The 20,840-nt window shown below is 41.4% G+C and overlaps 1 protein-coding gene across 2 annotated transcripts in view; it reads right to left on the reverse strand.

Moving 5' to 3' along the window:
• Nucleotides 1-20,840, reverse strand: part of atp13a3 (ATPase 13A3) — a 68,772-nt gene that overhangs the window by 13,853 nt on the left and 34,079 nt on the right. For both annotated transcript variants that reach the window (XM_080724685.1, XM_080724684.1), the window contains 18 exons: nucleotides 17,169-17,351; nucleotides 16,264-16,421; nucleotides 14,896-15,084; nucleotides 14,075-14,136; nucleotides 12,410-12,560; nucleotides 11,293-11,412; nucleotides 9,813-9,830; nucleotides 9,324-9,477; nucleotides 8,650-8,770; nucleotides 7,511-7,635; nucleotides 6,109-6,269; nucleotides 5,029-5,157; nucleotides 4,447-4,526; nucleotides 3,729-3,771; nucleotides 3,195-3,304; nucleotides 2,086-2,182; nucleotides 1,288-1,360; nucleotides 402-579 (listed from right to left, as the gene is read on the reverse strand). In XM_080724685.1, the coding sequence (XP_080580811.1) occupies nucleotides 402-579; nucleotides 1,288-1,360; nucleotides 2,086-2,182; nucleotides 3,195-3,304; nucleotides 3,729-3,771; nucleotides 4,447-4,526; nucleotides 5,029-5,157; nucleotides 6,109-6,269; nucleotides 7,511-7,635; nucleotides 8,650-8,770; nucleotides 9,324-9,477; nucleotides 9,813-9,830; nucleotides 11,293-11,412; nucleotides 12,410-12,560; nucleotides 14,075-14,136; nucleotides 14,896-15,084; nucleotides 16,264-16,421; nucleotides 17,169-17,351 (2,152 nt within the window). The remainder of the gene's footprint in view (nucleotides 1-401; nucleotides 580-1,287; nucleotides 1,361-2,085; nucleotides 2,183-3,194; nucleotides 3,305-3,728; nucleotides 3,772-4,446; nucleotides 4,527-5,028; nucleotides 5,158-6,108; nucleotides 6,270-7,510; nucleotides 7,636-8,649; nucleotides 8,771-9,323; nucleotides 9,478-9,812; nucleotides 9,831-11,292; nucleotides 11,413-12,409; nucleotides 12,561-14,074; nucleotides 14,137-14,895; nucleotides 15,085-16,263; nucleotides 16,422-17,168; nucleotides 17,352-20,840) is intronic.

The following is a 20,840-nucleotide window of genomic DNA, read 5'->3' on the forward strand; positions in this document are numbered from 1 at the left end:
AAAGTACTGAAAATGTTTTGAAATAATAATAATTTTAAAACAAAACGTAGGAAACAAAAAATTAAGGAACCTATAAAAATGTGTCCGCGACCCACTGTTTGGGAAACAGTGCTGTGTACAGTACATAGTCTGTTTCACATGCAGTATGCATTCAATCAGAGAGGTCAGAGAACATGGTCGTATTCATGATGCCTGTCTCTTTTTACCACTGCTTCCATGTGGGGGAAAAAAAAAAAATAACTGATCAACAATCCTCCTTTAGGGAAATCTTGAACTTTATGGAATCCAAACTACTGAAATCAGTCATGGCGATAACTTTCATCCATGAGGACATGTTGCAGGAATTGGACCGTACAGAACGTGTTCTCTGACATGGTCTCAAAGGGAAATGAGGAACTCACTCTGAGAGGTGCGTCCATTCCTCGTACCAGGGCTGCTGTTTGACCCAGAAGAAGGCGAACATCTGGAAGCCCAGACAGATGAGGATCTGGGTCAGCACCGAGAACAGCAAGGGTCCCGAGATCAGACCTGAGGGTGGGCGTCGCGACACCAGCTCCTTCCATGCTGGGTTCAGACTCACTGGAACGATGTGCGGAGGGAGATTGGTAGATGATGAAAATGATTAGGAGTAGCATTATGTGAACTGTATGTGAAATGTTAGCACAAACAGTAACCCAATTATATACAATTATGTAATTATAAATATTATTTACATTTCTTTATTCATTATTAACCAATTAAGACATGAGGAAATTCTACAAATGCCTTCTCAACAATACATCTCAAACTTTTTTGTGCCAAGGACCCCTAAATTGTTATGTATTTGGCTACGGACGTAAACACCTGTTTGATTGAACTGACCCATCTTATTTATTTTATTTTATTTTTTGGCTCAATAAAGAAGTCTAAACCATGGGCGTCAAACTCATTTTATATCATGGGCCAGACTAGGCTAAATGAAAATGCCTTTCCATGTTGTAATTATTCCCATAGGTGACACACAGACTGCATGAGGGGAAATTAGCTTGCCTTGTTGAGGCCCTGGACAGACTGATGGGTTGATCTGTCACACACAGTGGGTAGTTAGCATACTACTGAGAGCAGTACACACAGATACAGTACATAAGAAAATGTTATAATCCTGAAGGCTGGATTGGACTCCTTTGCAGGCCACAGATTTGACAGTACACACCGTTGATGTGCGTTTAGTTAGTCCTCCATAATGTAACACTACTGTAGCAATTAGAGAGTATAGTAGTTACAATCGTTTTTCTTTTTTGTACTTACTGGTGAAGACAATGAGGAGGATGATGGCGATGTCAATGAAGAGGAACTGGAAGTCTCCGAGGTTACTGAGGATCTACCAGAAACAGGGAAAAGAGAGGTCAAGGGTCTATCAGAGAAACACATCCTTTGTCATGTCCTCCAACATTTCCCTTAACCATTATCCTTGTCACATACGTCTTTATACAGGGTAGCTACTTCTCTTACTACTCTAAATGAACTGTAAAATGTGCTATTGTAAACAAATCCTTTCAGCTTTTTGTGTTCTTGCTGAGGTAATCGAGGCTCTTGCATTTTTTCCTTTTTTAAAACTTGGCTATGACCTTGGTCCTTCCATAGAAGTGGAAAGAGATCCCAAAGAGGATCATCCTCCTGTCTTTATAGGTGTGTCCAACATTCATGAATAGTCCCTGTCATTTTAATGTAAAGTCTTTTCATTCAAATGGGATCAGTTCATTGTTGGCTCACTTACAGTCTGTCTAGTATACAAAAAAGAGAGGAAAAAAAAGTAGTAATCTATAGAAAATAAGTCATTTTGGCAGTGAACTACTCCTTTATTTTATTTATCGTCTATAGTTATTTTTCATTACTCTTTTAATCTAATAATTTAACATTAACATCTTTATCAACAGGTGCATAATATGTTTTGAAACCAACTAAAACTTGGTTCACAACTTTGAATAATAAAAGAAAATCAAAGTAAAAGAATCTACCATATCAGCGTCCTTAGCCATCTATCCTGATAATGGTACAAAATGCACCGACAGTCGGACTGTCACTATTTGAGTTGTGGTTACGTACGGAATAAAGGAGGGTGACACTGATGTACTGGATGATGCTGTAGAGGGCCATGAACTTGAACACACAGAAGGAAGTGATGAGAGCAGCTCGGCCCTCCCTGTGGACAACACAAAACACACATGACCACATGGTCACCATTTTCATAATGGTATGAAGAATGTTGAATAGATTAGATAAGCAAACTGGTGCCCTTTGGAAATGGGAACAAAGTATAATAAAATGCTAATGCATTTTGATCAGAATGTCTTAATCCAGAAATGCCAATTTAAGTAATTAATTAAGGTTTAAATGTATTCATCCTATTCCACTTCAGTATCTACTTAAGAGTACCTGGATGTTTTGGAAGTAAGCAGTACTTTGTGGATTTTGTTCTATAATGTATTTCTACTTTGGAAAAGCTGAAATGATCAGCCTTTCTGTCTGTGTTGTAGTTATTTATCAATGTACAGTCAGCTACTTTAGAACTTTAGATTTGCACAATTTTGGTTAGATTGAAAAAGGTGTGGGATGGTAAAAAAAAAAGTCCCCAAATGCAAGCTTGAAGTTTGGTTATTTTCCCTATTTTTGCATGACACCATCATAAGACAAAATATAGAATAGGGCTTAATCTTTCCTAGAGATACATTGAGATATTGGCTCTGGTGAGCTGTAGTCGCACTGTACTGTACTGTGGCCAGAAGCAGAGTTCCATAATCCATACATCAATGCCACTATCACGGTATACAGACAACAGCGTGTATTATTCCAATTATACCATGCATGTGAAGATTTAATCTCATTCCTTTCAAGAGCATACAGATCCTCGTTTGGGTCAAATAAATAAACTGTTGTTCGGCACATTTAAGGCATTTTTTGTTGCAGGCTGGTCATTGGTATTACAATCATTGTCATGACAAAATATTTGACGATTAGCAAACCGGTGCTGGATGGTGGCTGTTGGCCGTTGCTAGGTAACAGGTATAATAAAAGGGTAAATACTACAGGAGTGATGCTTTTATGGAGATGCAGTCTAAACTCTGAATACTGATATTGACAACTAACCCTTAGTATAATACTATAATACTGATACTGTATATGATGCGATGGCAGTATGGTCACTTCTGCTGTACCTAATGAGGCTGGGAACACAGGAGATGTTGGGGGACTTGGAGGTAAACGGAGAGGCGACTGAAGCCTCCAGTTCCGACAGAGAGATGCCACCATGAGCCCTCTTCAGAGCCTGGAGAGGAACAGAGGATCATATACATGTACAGTAGGTTACAGGCCATACAGTAGCAGAAGTTCTACTTGTTTTGTACAAAACTGAACTGGTCTTGTGTTACAGCGTACTCATTTGCCTTGACTTATCTCCATGTAAAGTTCAAAGTAAAGTAAGATGTTTCTGCTGCCCTAATGTAGTAGTTTGCAGGTAAAATTCCTGAAGTGTAACAAATTAGCTAAGGCTGGAAACAAACGTGTATGATATGAATATGAGTGTCACATTGTAACTTTCATCCAAGGCTGGATCGTTGCATGTCGCATTCCAAAAATATTAGATCAACAAGCTTGTAATGTATTGCACTGTAATGTATCGTTGAGCTTGTTGATGAAGTATAAATCAATCAACGAAGTACAAACCAAGCTTGAAGAGGTAGTATACTTACACCGCAGTCATTGGCACCGTCCCCACACATGCCCACAAAGTAGCTATAGAGAGAGAGATAAGGAAGAATAATCAGGTTCCTTCACATTTTCATCGCAAAAGCTACCTTAACAAAAGTTAAAATGATGCACTTGTATATACTAATAAAATATGAATGACATGGCAGCATCCTGGAATATGCCTTCTAGATCTGAGATATTCTGTGCGAAAAGTAGATTTTGGCCTGAGGGTGGCGCCACAGCATAATTCATGGATTCACTTAATTACAGTTTTCATTGCATGTGCATTTTGAAATTCTGGCCTGGGGGGTGGGGCTAGCAGAGAGGCCATTGAATCCACAAAATCAGTATGGGCAATTATCTGGGGTGCATTTTGTGTGCACAGCAAAGTCTATGGCAATCCAGCTAGTAGTCTTTAAAGTATGTTGTAGTAACAAGAGAGGTTGAGGTAAAACAGGCTGAATAGCCAGACAGACTGACCGAGAGCCATCAGATCATTAGAGCACCGATGGCAACAATAAAGGAGAACTTATGTTGTAGGCTTCTCTCACCACAACCACATACTTGGCCTACACAAACTACACAGTAATATGCCTATTAATCAAACCAACAATCAATCAGCTGCGTCCACTACTTTTCACGTAGCAATATGATAAAATGGTTGATAGAAAGTATTGTTAACAGAACACTACATAACAGAACAGTGACAGTAGTACTCACTCTACACCCTGTAGTGCTTCTATCAGTTGGGTCTTCTGATCAGGGGCCATCCTGGCAAACACTGTTCCATGCAGGACCAGCTACACACAATACACATGCATGCACACAGTGTCAATTGCAACCCCTAAACTGCAATCACAACTGTGTTTACAATTTACATTGTTTAGAATTGCACTGTGTGCAATTCTGCGTTTCTATTCATCCCTTTTTGTTAACAAATATCTACAGTATAATGATTATAATAAAACATATTAAAAAAGGGATAATACAAATGTGTAAGCTCTAATAATTGTTAATGATGAATTAATTATGAAAGGTGGATGTCTATAGACAAATCCACAGAGTGCTGCCCTGCAGTTGCAGTGTCGCGGTACCGCTTGACACAGCAGTTATGATTGCCGCTCTGTGGATTTGGTAGGCTATACATTGTATCTGTAAAGCCTGTGATAATCTATGGCGAGTAAGCTTGACAAGTTTATTTACAGTAAGAGAATAATGTCACATTTTGCACTGTGATAAGGCATGTGCTCCAATAAGAGACTCTACTGTAAGGTTTTCTGTCCTGAATAGGGTGTCCCCTACCTTCTGGAGCATGTCTGGGAAGTGTTCGTCGATGACGGCGAAGGACTTTCCGCTCATGGCAAAGTGGTAGTGCTGCTGAGCCTTGGGCTCGTCCACATGACACACGTCATCCAGACTGATTGACACTTCCTGTCCGGGACAGATACAGTAGGGGTACAGATTAGAGAGCCAAGTTGAGCTGTGAGAAGATAACTTATTTAACCTCACACAATTCAAAAGTGAAACAGTTACATTTGACGTCCAAAATGAACCATGTAACTTTCCTGTTCTACCCTGGATTTGAACCTGGGTCTACTGCGCAAGTAATTAAATGTTTACCACAGATATAATATAAGAGTCAACCTGCTTGCTCAGGGGAGAAATTGAATTTTAACCTCCAGTTGTGTCAAACCAGATCTAAATGTCTCATTAGAAGAGCTGGGAGACCAAATACAGCCACCCAGACAAAATAGCCGGCTTGTTGTGTATACCGGTATGTATAATATTTTTACCAATTACTTGAATGCCAGCTTTAAAGAGTGATATGAAAACATGCTCACCGGGAGCGACTAGGGGTTCAGAGTCTTGCTCAAGGACTCTTCATCACTAACTCTGGGGGAGTCCAGGATCAAAATGGGAACACTTCTGGAACCCTCCGTGTTCTAAGATGGCAACTCTACCCACTGCTTATTATTTGTCCAAAAATAGAATAAAGAACCTGTGTTCCATTCGATACAATGGACGTCTGTCTGCATGCAGACATCACTGATACTAAACAGTGTCATCGCCATGGTAATAATGCCCAACTGACATCAACAAAGCCCAACTGACACCAACAAAGCCCAACTGACATCACTACAGTGCCCAAATTTGGAGATGATATCACAGACTGGCCTGGACATGGAACACCATATATGGGCATAAAAGGGTGCCAGCCATCTGCCCAACAGGCAACGGTCTGGGTTCTCCAACATTACTTCTGAGACTCCTACATTCAATCCCTCATCACACACCCCTGGGCACAGGACTTGTATATATATAAAAAGAAATAAGTAAAAGTAAATAAAAAAGTATTTGTATGACCTTCACATGCTTCCTCACCTCTAGTCGTGGCATCTTGTTGGGCTTGTCAGCGTATCTCCAGGTAATCTTGGCAGACTGTCCGTCTCGGGGGGGCAGGGCGTCGGCGATGATGACAGTGTCTTGGGGAGGGATCATCCCACAGTCTCTGGCCACTGAGATGGCGGTCAGCATGTTGTCCCCTGGATGAGGGAGCAGTGCAGAATGAGAAAGGTGTAACTACTGTGGTACTGTGCTGACTACAGTAACTGTCATGGCCTTTATGTCCTCTTCCTTACTTGCAGTTGGTCCAGAATGCTGCAGCTTGTCGTTTCAAGAGAAAGTTTCCTAGATTTCAACCTAATCCCATTTTTCTAATTGGAGGTCATATTTATAATATGGCTAACAACACCCTGGATGTTTTCTATACTCAAAGCTCACCTGTGCAAATTATAGAAAGGTACATCTAATGATGTCATCGACATTTCACTTTTCACAATTTACGATCAATTTTAAGATGTTATTGTTTGCCAACAGATCATTAAATATGCTACAGCAGCTCCCACCTCTCTCTCTGTCATTTTACAACCACACCGTCCACCAAGATCTCTCATAGCCGCCACGTTCTGGGTGGAAACCTTATATCTCCAAAACCGGTAATTTTTTATTGTTTTTTAAGACATTTTAAACATTTCAAAAATAGCCGATTTACAAGCTAATGCAGTGAGCTTGTAGGTCTAATTGACGACAAAAACAAGGTTGAAATATGGAGATACTGCCCAACGGTGACCATGCTTTAAACAGGTCTTTTATTGCATTGTTTTGAGGTTTTTGTTATATTTGATTGTACAGCACTGGGGTCAACTGTTGTTATTTAAATAAGGATTTGGATCACCAGAATCAGCGTGGGAGCTGGGCTGCCTCTGGGATAGAAGGCAGCTAACCGGATTATAGGAAAACACAGCCACATCCTATACAGTGTGTGTGAGTGTGAGTGAGCGCACGCGCCATGCATGTGGAGAGTGAGGAAAGACATGGCACTCTGACGCCGTTTAAATTAGGTTGACTACAGAGAGAGGCAGTGCGAAAAAGAGGAGGGAGGGAGAGTGAGAAGAAAAAAGGAAATAGCAAAAGAAATCTAATAAAATTAAGTGACAGAAAGAGAAAGAATGAGAGAGAGAGAGAGAGAGAGAGAGAGAGAGAGAGAGAGAGAAAGCGCATTAGGTGGACTTTAGAGCTTAAGCTGATTTTCAGACAGTTGAACTTTATTAGTTGACATTCCAGGAATAGCTGAATAAACACCCAGAATGAACCTGAGAAGAGCTTCAGAGCTCCCAGATAGAGTGATCTGTGTGTGTGTGTGTGTGTGTGTGTGTGTGTGTGTGTGTGTGTGTGTGTGTGTGTGTGTGTGTGTGTGTGTGTGTGTGTGTGTGTGTGTTCTCACCAGTAACCATGACAGTGCGGATATTGGCTCTGCGGAGGTCCTGCAGAACCGCTGGAGTCTCTGCCTTCAGTTTGTTCTGCATGATGATCAGACCCAGGAATTCCATGTTGGTCTCAATGTGGTCCCTGCCATGAACACACACTCATTAGAATCACCCAGTAATTATTCGCAACATGTCAAATACATTGCAATATGTTACAGAGAAAGATTGCAGTGCTCTGAAGTGCCTTCAACTTGTTGAATCGCAATCAACCCGTTTCTGAAGTTATCAAACATTATAACCAAACAGCGGCACGTGTGAGCGTGTACAGCTCTCAGGGATCACTCACGCACACGCTTTAAACATAAAAATTGCAGCGTTTTCGGCAGAAGAAAGTGAAGACTAGCCTAAAAACGAGACCTGTCTGCCATTGTAAAAAAAATTGCCCTCTGCTGATTTGGTCTGGCACTGCTCAGTAGTGATTGGATTTCACTCCCTCTGAAGTAGTGAGGGACCAATCAGGGCCCAGTATGCAAATGTGGGGTGGGTTAAAACCAGAGGCGACCTTGGAAATGCAGGTTCCACACAAAGATAACCAGACTAATATCTACGCAGCAATATTTGTCTGGCCATGCCAGGCTAAGTGAAGATCAGCTCATTGAAGCATTGACCTGTTTGGCCATTATATACTGTATACAGACACGTGTCTCTCTCTCTCACACACACACACACACACACGTAGGCACACATAGTGTAGTGATGCATGTTTTTAAAGAACTACCTTTGACACAGAGCATGAAATGAAATGAACTCATAAAAGCACTGCTCACTTCACACTGTGTGTGTTTTTAACTAATGCCCTATTTTATTCTCTGTATGACAATGTTTGCAAAAATAGCTACAATCGCACAAGATGTATTGTGATGTTCTAGATTTGCTTTCTTCCTCTTCTTTTCCCCCCCACCAAGGTTAAAGTGGTTAGGTCTGCCTGTGGCTCTTATAAATATTTAACCAATGGAAAGTATTACCAAGGACTTGTGACAAAATAACTATATTTTCCATTTCCTGAAAAGTAATGGTTTTGGTTATACACGGTCACCTGACAGTGACAATATGTAACAGGGTGACACTGAACTGGGGTGAAGGGCAGCTGTGATACCTGTTGATGTTCTGGACTTTGTGCCAGGTGAGTTTGGACTCGAGGCGGCGGTGTGCAAGGGCAATGACCCTGAAGCCCTGCTTGGTGTAGTCCTCCAGAACCTCTGCAAAGTTCTCTGGTACTGGAGAGGAACACAGAGAGACGCCAGGAATTAAAGACAAACACATGCAGGGAAATACTCATCTCAGAGGAGGCTGTATGAATGGGAAGCTGACAAAAGCTGACAGTCACACCTGAAAGAAAGAAGGGGTGGAAAAGGGACATTGTTTCTGTGAGATGATGCCGTTTCGCAAGGCAACTGTAAAAACGGAAACAAACGAGACGGTCGTTATGGTTGGAATGTTGAGGACAACAGTGTTTGTGCATGGGGGCCATACTGTAGCTGAATGGGTAGAAAGACCACATAGGAAACATTAGATCCCCAGTTCATGTCCCGGGCTATTTGCCAAAGGGTCCCTGAGCAAGACACCTAACCAGCAACTGTCCCCCCCAGAAGTAGACATCACGTGTATCGGAAATGCTTGCCTACACAATCCCTAATGAACCTACCAGTAGTGATCAGCAGTGACAAGGGACAAAAGTTGAGGGAATTGGTATAACAAAATGGAAAAGTAAGAAAGAATAACAACACATAATAACAATAACAACAACTTGTAGTTATGTTGACATCTCACCTGTCTCCTTCTTGCAGAGACTGGCCACCACCTCTGGCGCCCCCTTCAGGTATGCATCCATACGTTTCTCTCCCAGCAGGCGAGCCACCACACTCATCCTCTGGCACGCCGAGGAGAAGGGGAACTGGCGTACAATACCAATCTCATACGCCGACTGCACAAAACACACCAAAAATACACACTTTAATTTGACCTAAACTTTGAATGCACTGTATTCATTTCTTATATTAGATACATATTAGTACAACAGAGGAGAGAGAAGTGACAATGACATTTGGTGCTCATCTGAAGTCCGATTGCTGTGACCATATCGCTTTGACTAGTTGAGCTACCAAGAGACTCTCATCCCATAAAGATTCACTACTCACTAAGTACTTTCTCAAATTGTTGAATTTGTCCAAAAGGTTAAACAAAAGGACAAAGTAGGTTTAAAGAGAAATAAGGAAGAATTAGCGGCGCATGGTCAACAAAAGGAAGTGGGACACTTACCGACAGCTCATACAGTTCCTGAAACGACACAAGAACAGAGCATGTGATGAGAGCGTGACATTCTGGTCTAACAGCAAAACCCAGTGCAGTGCCGAGACATGACCTGGTCTTAAAGTTGAGGTCATCCCAAAGATTTGCCAACTCAAATCAGACAACTTGGATTAAGGTAGATTCTTAAAAATACGTAATCAAAAAGGGAATAACCGCAATCAAAATAAATGTCAATCTTATTTTAAAGCAGCAGTCACAGAGACGTGCTTGTTCTGTGACTGCTGCATTGAAATAAGCTTGAATTTGATGGTGTATATTCCGTCTTTACTTGGCTTTACTTTCAAGACACTGAACCACTAACTGCTCCCGATGAGCAGGTTGGTGCCTGCCTTGCATGGTTTCCATCAGTGTGTCAATGTGTGCGATTGGGTGAATGTGAAATGCAGTGTAAAGAGCTTTGGAGAAAAAGCGTTATATAAATGCTGTACATTTACCATATCAATGAAGTCCATTTACTTGTAGTTGAAGTCACCAAGGACTGAGATTTGTTCTATGCATTTTGGTGCTGTTTTGCTGTATTCCGCTGTGATGTGTTGCTAGCCTATCATTAATTCAATGAAATACATGATACAGTGGAATTTGGTTCTAACCTATCATCTATGGTAGATAACATTTCTAGCAGGTGGTGCTTTCTGGGTTTGTGCATTGCTGAGTTGTGCATCTGTCTGCTCGTACTACTGTGCTGCATTCACTTGAGCTGTAACATAATAAAGTAAATCAATGCAGGCGTACATTTGTTGCTTTATCTTGTTCCAAGGTGACATGGTTTTAGAAAACGAGACCTGTTCTTTGTTTTTCATCTCTGCACCAATCTGTAACTGATTTATCATCTTGGTATTGTATTGTCATTTTAACCTCTTCATGTTGTCATTGTGTGTGTACTGTAACAAATATGCAAATATGAATGAATACTATTAATTATCTCAGATTTTGTCCTGCCGACTATGCTGTCAAAAATAAACTTTCATTTTAAAATATGAGACAAGCATTCACATTTTGGTGAATCTGTACAAAATAAAACATGTTTAGAGCATATGCATTGGGTTCACAATGGAAAAAAAATCAAGTGATATCTATAGAATATCACCGGTTGCTTCAGTGATTTTAAAGAAAATATTACATATTATCCCACACTTTGTGTCTGTATTTTGAGTACACATGCAGCTGTAGAAATTATGTAAAAACATCATGGTTATGAGCTGTATTTAGACAAAATAAATGTACCGCATTTTAGAAGAGAGCTTCATCTCCCTACAAATTCCGACCCACCGCAACAGCGTACCCACCGCCCAAGTGGCAACAGACGCTTTCCGACACTCATGGTGTTTAATGCATTTATTTTTGATAATTGAATTACTTCTTCAATCAACTGTTTCACCCCTAAATTGAAGCGAACTAAGCCAAACAGAGTGTGTGTGTTAATACGCACCATGTCCTGCTCTGTGGAGACAGCGGGTTCGGGGGGTAGCAGCTGTTTGGGGGGGCGCACCACGGTGGGCATGATGCGGTTATGGAGTGCTGTCTCCTCCTCAGTCGCTTCCTCCAGGATCTGAACAGACGAAGGGAGGGACCAGAATGTTGACTTGAGGATTACACAGGGAGCATACTGAAGACTACTTCATTTTATATCGTCAAGGTCAGGGAGAAACCTTGTATCTCCAAGTTTCAAATTTGTATGTTTTTTTTTTTTCAGAAACTAAACCCCTACTTCATCATACAAAAGTGTAGCACAAAAGTAGTGAAAATAGCAGATCGTCTATTTTCACTAGTTTTAAATCATTTTTAAGATGATAAATACACAAAGAACGGTTTTGGACCACCCGACAATGACGATTTTCATTTTGTGTTTTGTCACATCCTTCTCCGAAGCCTAAAATGTCCAGGAAACATGTATATATGTTTTCTTCATATATCTAAGAGCATAGGTTTTGCCAGCAGAGTGGCAACAGTGGAATAGAGCAGCATGATGCTTCAGCACCTTGCTAAAGGGCAGCAGTGACCCCCCAGGACAAAAGTCCCATCAGAGAAAGCCCTAGAGACCGTCCAGGACAAACAGGCCCATTAGAGAAAGCTCCAGGGACCAATGTGTCTGCCCTTGGAATGCTGCCAAGTCTCGTTGTCAGAAGAATAGTAAATGAAAGGCATTCTTGTTGGCTTAAGTGCTAAACGTTAGAAACAAATGCTGCTCTGTCTGAAGCACGTGTGAGAGTGAAGGGTAAAGGAATCAGGACCAGGGTCCACATCAGTTTATCAACATGTCTTTTTCATTTTATTACGTGGGTTTTTGCTTTAATTACAAATTACCATAGGACAACTATTCATTCTTGAACTCAACAGGCCTGAATCTTTCTCAAATGTCTAGTCCAGATATGAAAGCGGCGGGGTGAATGAATTGTTTCACTGTAGCCAGTTGATTGCATTAATTGTAACATAAAAATTGTCCTTGGCTTTAGTACAGTACACACACACACACACACGCACGCACGCACGCACGCACGCACGCACGCACGCACGCACGCACACACAAACAATGTCCCAGGCCTCACCCAGCCTGTGGCTTCAAACATCTTGAGGTCGAGTGGGTCTCCAGACAGCTGTCCTTCTATCTTGGTGAGGGAGTGGCAAGTAGCCATGCAGGCCACAAACTGAGACTTCACCAGGCTCTCCTTGTATGCATTCTCCTCCGACAGGTGGAAACTGAGCAGAGAGCAGGAGGGAAAAGAGAAGATGAGGCAGAGAAAAAGACACAGAAATAGTAACTGAAAAAGATAATTATGAAAAATGTTACTTGATTACAAAGATCCCATTCCTGATATGCCCAATCATGTCATCTAGATTTTTTTTTAAATCCAAAAGTTAATCATCTGTTCAAACAGCCATGACCTTGACCTTTAACAATTTATTTGAGGGTCATTTAACCCATTAAGACCTGACCTCTACAAATGCCTTCTAAATCAGTCGTTCTAAAACTTTTTTTTACATTCATCTGGAAATGTTTTGTGCCAGGGAGCCCCAGAAGAGAAGATTTGTGTTTAAAAACGTTCAAAAATAGTAAATGTACAAGCTCGCAGCACGGCATGAAGTGACACGCTGTGTGCTCGTACAGTATATCTGTGTGCTATTTTTGAGAACCAACAGCAAAACCATATCAAATATCTGTTTATAAAGTCCAAAACACAGATCATGTGGGGCTTTAACGTGTTTTCTACCGTAATCGGTCCAGTAACTTCCCAAAATATGTCTATAGAAGTAAATAAACTTTTTAAACACTTAAGGGCTAACCGGCTCACGCATGCATGTGAATGAGCTCCAGTTGAACCCTACGGGCACGCCTATGTGCATTCACTCATGCATGTGCTGTGTTATTTTTGTCTTCTGTGTGGATATTTTGGAAATGCATTTAAATTCCATTCATCAAGTTATTTTTGGATTCTTCATTAACTCATACCTCGCGATCCCCGTAGAGACCGTAGATTTCCCGCTGTACCGCGCTGCCATGCCCGTAGAGCCCGCAAAGTTTAATTAGCTTTAATCATTATGAAAGGATTAAAAGTATTAGCGCAGATTTTCGCTGATTCTGGCTCTTTAGGCCCGCCCCCCTAACTGTATCCGGTCATTTCCGGTCTGGACCGGATCCAGCTTTCCGTATCCAGTCTGAGCCTGGGCCATAGTCCCGCCTCCATTGGTTTACTGTGTAACAGAAGTGGAAGCTACTGGGCGATGGAACGCTCGTTTTTCAATCTGATTTTTGCGTTTGGAAACTTTGATCCAGTCTCTCCACGCCTGGATTATGATCCCCGCACATATCGTGCGTTTTGTGCGCGAACGTGTCCACGTGTTACCATAGCGCACAGTTGGCTTTTTTCAATGCTTTTTCATGTAAACACTGGCTGATAAGCAGAGATACAGCGTGGCAACGGATATGTCTTGGGGTTTTTTGTATTCGAAAGCTTGTCACCGAGTCTACACGTCTACTAGATGAGTCGCGCACAGATTGTGCACGATGCGTGCGCGTGCCCACGTTAAAAGGTAAGGACAATTTGGCAGCTGCTTACTACAGCTATGTTTAAAATGGCAGAGAAAAAGTTAAGGAATGTTTTACAAACAAAAAAATAACCAACATAAATAAAGTAATTTCTTGGGTGAAGTATGCCTTCAAGGAAGGGCACAGTTCTGTACTTTATTGGTTATCTAGTAGTTCACCATCATACCTGCCATTCTCTGCTCTCTGTACGCCCCATAGGTCAAGGCCATCTTCAGTCAGAGTTCCAGTCTGATTGGACAGAAAGACAACACACGTCATGATCAACCACTTCCTCAACCACACTTAATCAACACAAACACCCACAACACTGGTCACTTAAGAGCTAATAACCACTGAAAACGGCTGAGAAAATGTACTGTATCTGTTGTGCTGTAAAGTTACTCAACCGCTTGCCTCCAAACCTAGCGCCACTTGAGCCCTATGTACTTTGTGGGATGATAAATAGGGAGCATTTTGACTTTTATTTCAGATTGAAAGTTGTTAGCGTCTCCATATATGGACACAACAGTTACCATTGCCTCACAACGCCAATGTCCATATTTGGGCAGAATCTGCTCGCCCACCACAGATATATAGACCTTTCCCCTCATTTCACTGTCAAATGTAATCACATACATTACTTGAATAATTCCCCTTGAATATAGGTTCTATATCGTCGTTGTCGGGTGGAAACCTCGTATCTCCAAGTTTCAAATTTGTATGTTCTTTCGCAAAGCAAAGCCCTGCTTCATCGTACAAGGCCGTCGCACAAAAGTAGTGAAAACAGCAGATCTACAAGCACACACTAGTTTAAATCATTTTTAAAATGGAAAATGCAAAACGAACGTTTTTTTTGGACATACAAGGTTTCCACCCGACAACTACGATATACTGATCTACAAGCTTGCTTGGGGGGGGGGGGGGGGGGGTTATTATGAAAATGATCATCCCTTGCAGCCCTACAGACCAACATTTCCTAATAAGGTGCTGGTGTGAGAGTCTCCACACCTTGTCGAAGCAGACGAGGTTGAGCTGCCCACAGATGTTGATCCTCTGAGGGCTGATGCAGAAGATGCCGATGCGTTTGAGCCTCCGCTGGGCGTAGACGATGCCCGCCGTCATGGCAGCAGGCAGCGCTGGGGGCACTGTGATGGTGATGATGTCCAGCGACTCTATGACGATGGTCTTGGCTGGCACCTGGCAGGGTACATACACACATTTAACTGAAATGTTTTAAAAATATATATATTTCGCTTTGTTTATTGGCATATAATAGACCAGTGTTTCTCAAACTTTCACATTTTAAGGTCTCGTCTTAAAGGAGTAGTTCACCCTCAAAATGACTTTTTTTCTATTGATTACTCATGCCATGGAGTACAATAATATTTTTTTGTATTTGTCGCATTCCTAAGACAAAAATGTGACCCAAATGCATGGCCTTGAATGGCGACCCAAATGAATGGCAGTGGATGGGGAAACCGTCAGGGTACTTTTTTTTATAATATTATTGAACTCAAGTCTCCATGGCGTGAATAATCAATAGAAAGAAAAGAAAAAACATTGTGGGGGTGAACTACTATCCTTTAACTTTGACAGAGTACATAAATAGTTCCATTTGTACACTGCCAGAGTTACAGACTTGTATGGGTCAATTTCCTAAAAGGAACCCACAGTCCCTGGAATCCACTGTGAGAACCACTGGCCTAGAACGTCACAAACTCACAATTAACTAACAAAAGAAATACCAGATAGTGGGATCAATAAGGACTCGGATCGATAAGCAGTATCGATAAATTGATCAATATATCAATAAAAATTAACAATCTCCATCCCTGGTGGCTATGCCCTGGATGGTCGCTGCATTAGTTGTATTCAGTAGCAGTAGTCAATTGTACAAGCCTTCCCCCATTTACTGTGTTTTGAGTGCAACCGAGCTAAATCTACCCTGGGGCACTTTTAATGTAAGCTGTTCATCTAGCCACAAATCGACTGCAGTGTGCCACCAATACAGTCTAGCAGAGGTCAGCCAAGCGCCTAATGCAGTGTGCTTCTCTATTCTGTAGAAATATAACTGTCTGCAACCTTACCAATGTTATTTCCATTACTGTATGCTAATTATTCCACTAGACATTTTGGCGGTCGTTTTCCAAAAATCTTTATTTATTTCATTTCAACCATCTAATTATTCTATTTTGCCAACATGTATCTGATAGATGTCTGTTAATTACTCACTGTACGGTTTGCATTTACCCGGTGCCTCTGTCCCTTTTATACATCAAGGATTATCAAGTGCGAATCTCACTATAAAATCACCCACAGATTGCTGTTTTTTAAATCCTTCCAATTGATCAATTCAGCAGATTCCAGGTGCCTTACCCCATTGGTGATACTGAGGACAATGGTATAGATGAAGCCAATGCCGGCCACCGCCACGAGGCAGAGCAGAAAGAGGTAGGCATCGCGGTAGAGTTTAAAGTCCGTAGGTTTTGGGTAGAGGATGGAGCGCACCAGTTGGCCCTTGGCTGTGCTGAAACCTGCAGGGGGGTGAGGTAGAGGAGGAGGTCTAATAGTTTGTTTGAACACAATAAAAGGGGAAATAGACAACATTCAGCCACTAGAAGTCACTCCGAAATTCGCTCCTATATTCGGCTGAAAAAACGCAGCAGTGTGCAACCAGCTTAAGTGTGTACTGTGTATGCCTAGTCCACTCCACACTTATTTGATATGAAACTATTTGTCGTCTGGGATTTTCAGAGATTGTAATATTGTGACATGCCATACTGTAAGGCAGGGTTCCCCAATTAGTTTTCCCCAAGGGCCGAATTATGTCTAGGGTACCAAGCCAAGGGCCACAACATTGCAGGGGGCGACGATGGCGTTCCCACTGCTCCAGCGACAGTTTTCGTCGTTGTCAGGTGAAAATCTTGTATGTTAGTTTTGAATGTATCATTTTAAAAATGATTTAAACTAGTGAAAACAGCCGATCTACAAGCACACAACGCCTCGCACTGCTGTTTTCACTACTTTTGTGCGACGGCCTTGTATGATTTGCGAAAGAACGTACAAATTTGGAGATACGAGATTTCCACCCGACAATGACGATATACTAGTGTTGTTGCTGCTCTTATACCACCATTATTACTGGGGTTGGTGTGGGCCAGACAGTAGCCCCCCGTGGGCCGCAAATGGCCCGCGGGCCGCCTATTGGGGAACCCTGCTGTAAGGGCAGGCAAATACAAGCACACACTCTCAAACACAAACACACACACACACACACACACCTGTGCGGACTACCACAGCCTTGACCAGCTCTCCGGTGTAGAAGCGAGTCTGGATGACATGCGTGCCACAGAATAGAGTGTGTCTCTTGTGCCCTTCAGTGTTATAGACCTGATCCCCCTCTGAACCCTTATCCGCCGGGGATGGGTTGGGAAGATTGGTCTTTGTGACTGGAACACTCTCACCTGCAGAGAGGCAAGGAGGGGGGAAGAGAGATTGTGTTACACAGTATTTATAGCAGTGGTTCTTAACCTTTTCAGGCCGCGACACCCCCAAATAATCATATTTTAACCAGGGACCCCCCCATCCTGACAAACACTACAAGTTGAGGCATTACATTTTGTATAACATGGTTCTATTGTGGCTCTATCGTGAAAATAGCCAATCTACATGCTCAGATCTGCTATTGTAGATCTGCTATTTTCACAATTTCTACCTCTAATATTTGACAATTTGTCCAATGTTTAATTTGTCATGTTAGAGGTAAGAAAAAAAAACAATATAGCACATTAAAGTTAATCATCAGGGGACCCCCAAAATTATTTGGCGACCCCTCTGGGGGTCCCGACCCACAGTTTGAGAACCACTGATTTATAGAGCAGTTGAAGAGGAGAGTGAAATGTCATGGAAGGAAGAATATGGAGCAAAGGATGGTGTGTGTGGCACTGCTGGCACAGATAATGAGCTGGACTGGAACCTCAAAATGTACTTGTGTAAAAGTACAAAGGTATTGGCATCAACATATACTTAAAGTACCAAAAGTCATTATGGAGAATGTTATCATTATGTCTAAAATGTATAAAAACGGCAGATCTACAAGCTCACACTAGCTGCGGTATACATGACAGCTTCATTCCAATCTGATCTAAATAAACCCGATTGAAGGTATTGGATCAAGTGTTTACATGGGGTGAGATCAATCCGATCTGGTGTTTACATGTGCCCACTTTTAAATCGTGTTGTGATCGCATTTCCCTGTATCCATTAATAATAATAGTAATAATAATGGATGGAGCCTAATGCAAATGCACAGCCCCACCAAAGTGAAAAAAAAGCTGCAATGCTCTTTTAATTAGATTATTGGGGATGCGTGGTGTAAAGTAACTAAGTACATTTACTTAAGTACTGTACTTAAGTACAGTTTTGAGGTATTTGTACTTTACTTGAGTATTTCCAGTTTTCACTACTTTTACTTCTACTCCACTACATCTCGGATCCAAATATTGTACTTTAACTCCACTACAATTATTTGAAAACTTTAGTTACTAGTTACTTTGCAGATATAAATTATTATATTATTAAACATACATTAATGCACTTTAGCCCTAATCTATACCTTAGCTATTTAAAAATAGCCGATCTACAAGCTCACAACGCGTCGCGATGTGACGCGTTGTGAGCTTGTAGATCTGCTATTTTCAAACATTTTGTACTTTTACTTTTGGTACTTTAAGTACATTTTGATGCCAATACTTTCGTACTTTTACTCAAGTACATTTTGAATTCCAGACTTGTAACAGAGTACATCTACATTGCAGTATTGATACTTTTACTTAAGTACAAAATGTGAGTACTTTTTCCACCAGTATACACATGTAGGCCTGGCCTATCATTATTATAATCATCATCACGTCACAATCCATATTTGCGCCTGACGGCCCATCAACATAATAGGCTTCATGGACAAGTGCATTCACGATAATAAACAAAAAGTCTGTATAGTTAAATACTTTTAAAATCGACTCTTATATCCCCTTAACCCAGTCCCCTTTAAATATTAGGCTATTTATCTGATGAAGGATATAGGATAAAGGATATTTTGCTGGTGGTTTCTTAGGTTATTTATGATCGCAAGAAGACAATTAGTTATTGGCCAGGTCAATCTGACCTGGTAAAAGACACACAGGACTCGACAGGAGGATAGTTGAACGGGAAAGGGTAGCGTCCAGTTGTGCTAGAATCTTTCTCTTTCTCACACTCCACACGTACAGTACCTACAGGTCCATTTAGTGAGTTTGCGCTTGTGAAGTTTTTGGGTTGGTCTCTCTCTCTCTCTCTCTCTCTCTCTCTCTCTCTCTCTCTCTCTCTCTCTCTCTCTCTCTCTCTCTCTCTCTCTCTCTCTCTCTCTCTCTCTCTCTCTCTCTCTCTCTCTCTCTCTCTCTCTCTCTCTCTCTCTCTCTCTCTCTCTCTCTCTCTCTCTCTCTCTCTCTCTCGTGATTGTTTTGCGTGTGTGTGTGTGTGTCTCGCGCGTCTCTCCCCTCTCTGTCGCGCTCATCAGCAATATGCTTCATGTGCTTCGCTGAAAGAACATGTCACATTCTAATCGGGTTAGGTGTATACATGGAAGGATTTTCCTTTTGATCGGGTCGTAAAATAGTTTAGACCACCCCTCTGCATCCGAACAGAATTTAAATCGTGTTGGTTTTGATCTGGTTTATTTAGGTGTATACATGCAGAATTAGATCGGGTTTATCTAAAATCTTGTTTTTAATACGATTAGAAGTGTGCATGTATACGGGGCAGCAATTTTCAAATAGTCTAAGTTTAAATAGGGCTTAAGTGGTTCATTTATGTTTTGTAAAAATAATCCAAATCGACAAACTAACTAGTAAGTATAATATTTGTCTCTTGAGATGTAGTGGAGTAGAAGTTAATGTATAGACAATTGAAAATACCCCAGTAAAGAAAAAGTACCGGTACTTTCAAGTTCAAACTGTACTTACAGTAGGTACAGAACGGTATGCATGTTATATATACATGCATTGACTGGATGAGCTGCCAGGATGCACAAGAGAAGGGTACTGTTGGCTAACATTAATATTAATATGGTGCGGGGCTGAGCAACACTTTAACATTGTCATGACATTGATCTACTTTTTACCTGACTAAGACGGTGAGATCTGCCAATACATTAAGAGGAAGAAATGGAGGAGGTAGAGTAGGGATGTATGTGTGTGTGTGTGTGTGTGTGTGTGTGTGTGTGTGTGTGTGTGTGTGTGTGTGTGTGTGTGTGTGTGTATGCTTGTAGTGTAGTCCTGTAGTAGTACTCATGGTCGTGCAAATGCTGATAAATCTTTGCTGACTGCTTTAAGTTTGTCCACTTTGGCAGATAACCAACCAGGTGCTTTTGTACCCTAAAAGCCATTTAGTGAAATCCACCAAACAGAGCATCTGCTACATGGGAAACAGTACACACACACACACACACACACACACACACACACACACACACACACACACACACACACACACACACACACACACACACACACACACACACACACACACACACACACACACACACACACACACACACACACACACACACACACACACACACAGTACAGTACAGTACAGTAGCAAAGGAACTCGGGTTCCATTCCTGCTGTTTTGTTTGTTTTTAGGAACACCGCAGATACAGTCTTATGATAAACAGATAACTGGGTTAACTGCAAATCCATTGTGATGGCTATTTGTGGAAGCTTTGTTTTCAAATTCTATGTCCACCTTTCTCCTTCATTGCTCTGTAAAGTGGGTTCTTATAAAACTCTGCACTGAAAATGGATTTCAAAATCAACTCGAATTCGACTGGAAACATTTTAAGAGCCTGGGTGAGAACTTCAAAACACCAAGGACTGGTCAAGGGCTTCAAACATTTGAAACACCTTAAAGTG

Source organism: Nannobrachium achirus (genome assembly GCF_963921795.1).
Source record: "Nannobrachium achirus genome assembly, chromosome: 1".
Taxonomy (NCBI): Eukaryota; Metazoa; Chordata; class Actinopteri; order Myctophiformes; family Myctophidae; genus Nannobrachium; species Nannobrachium achirus.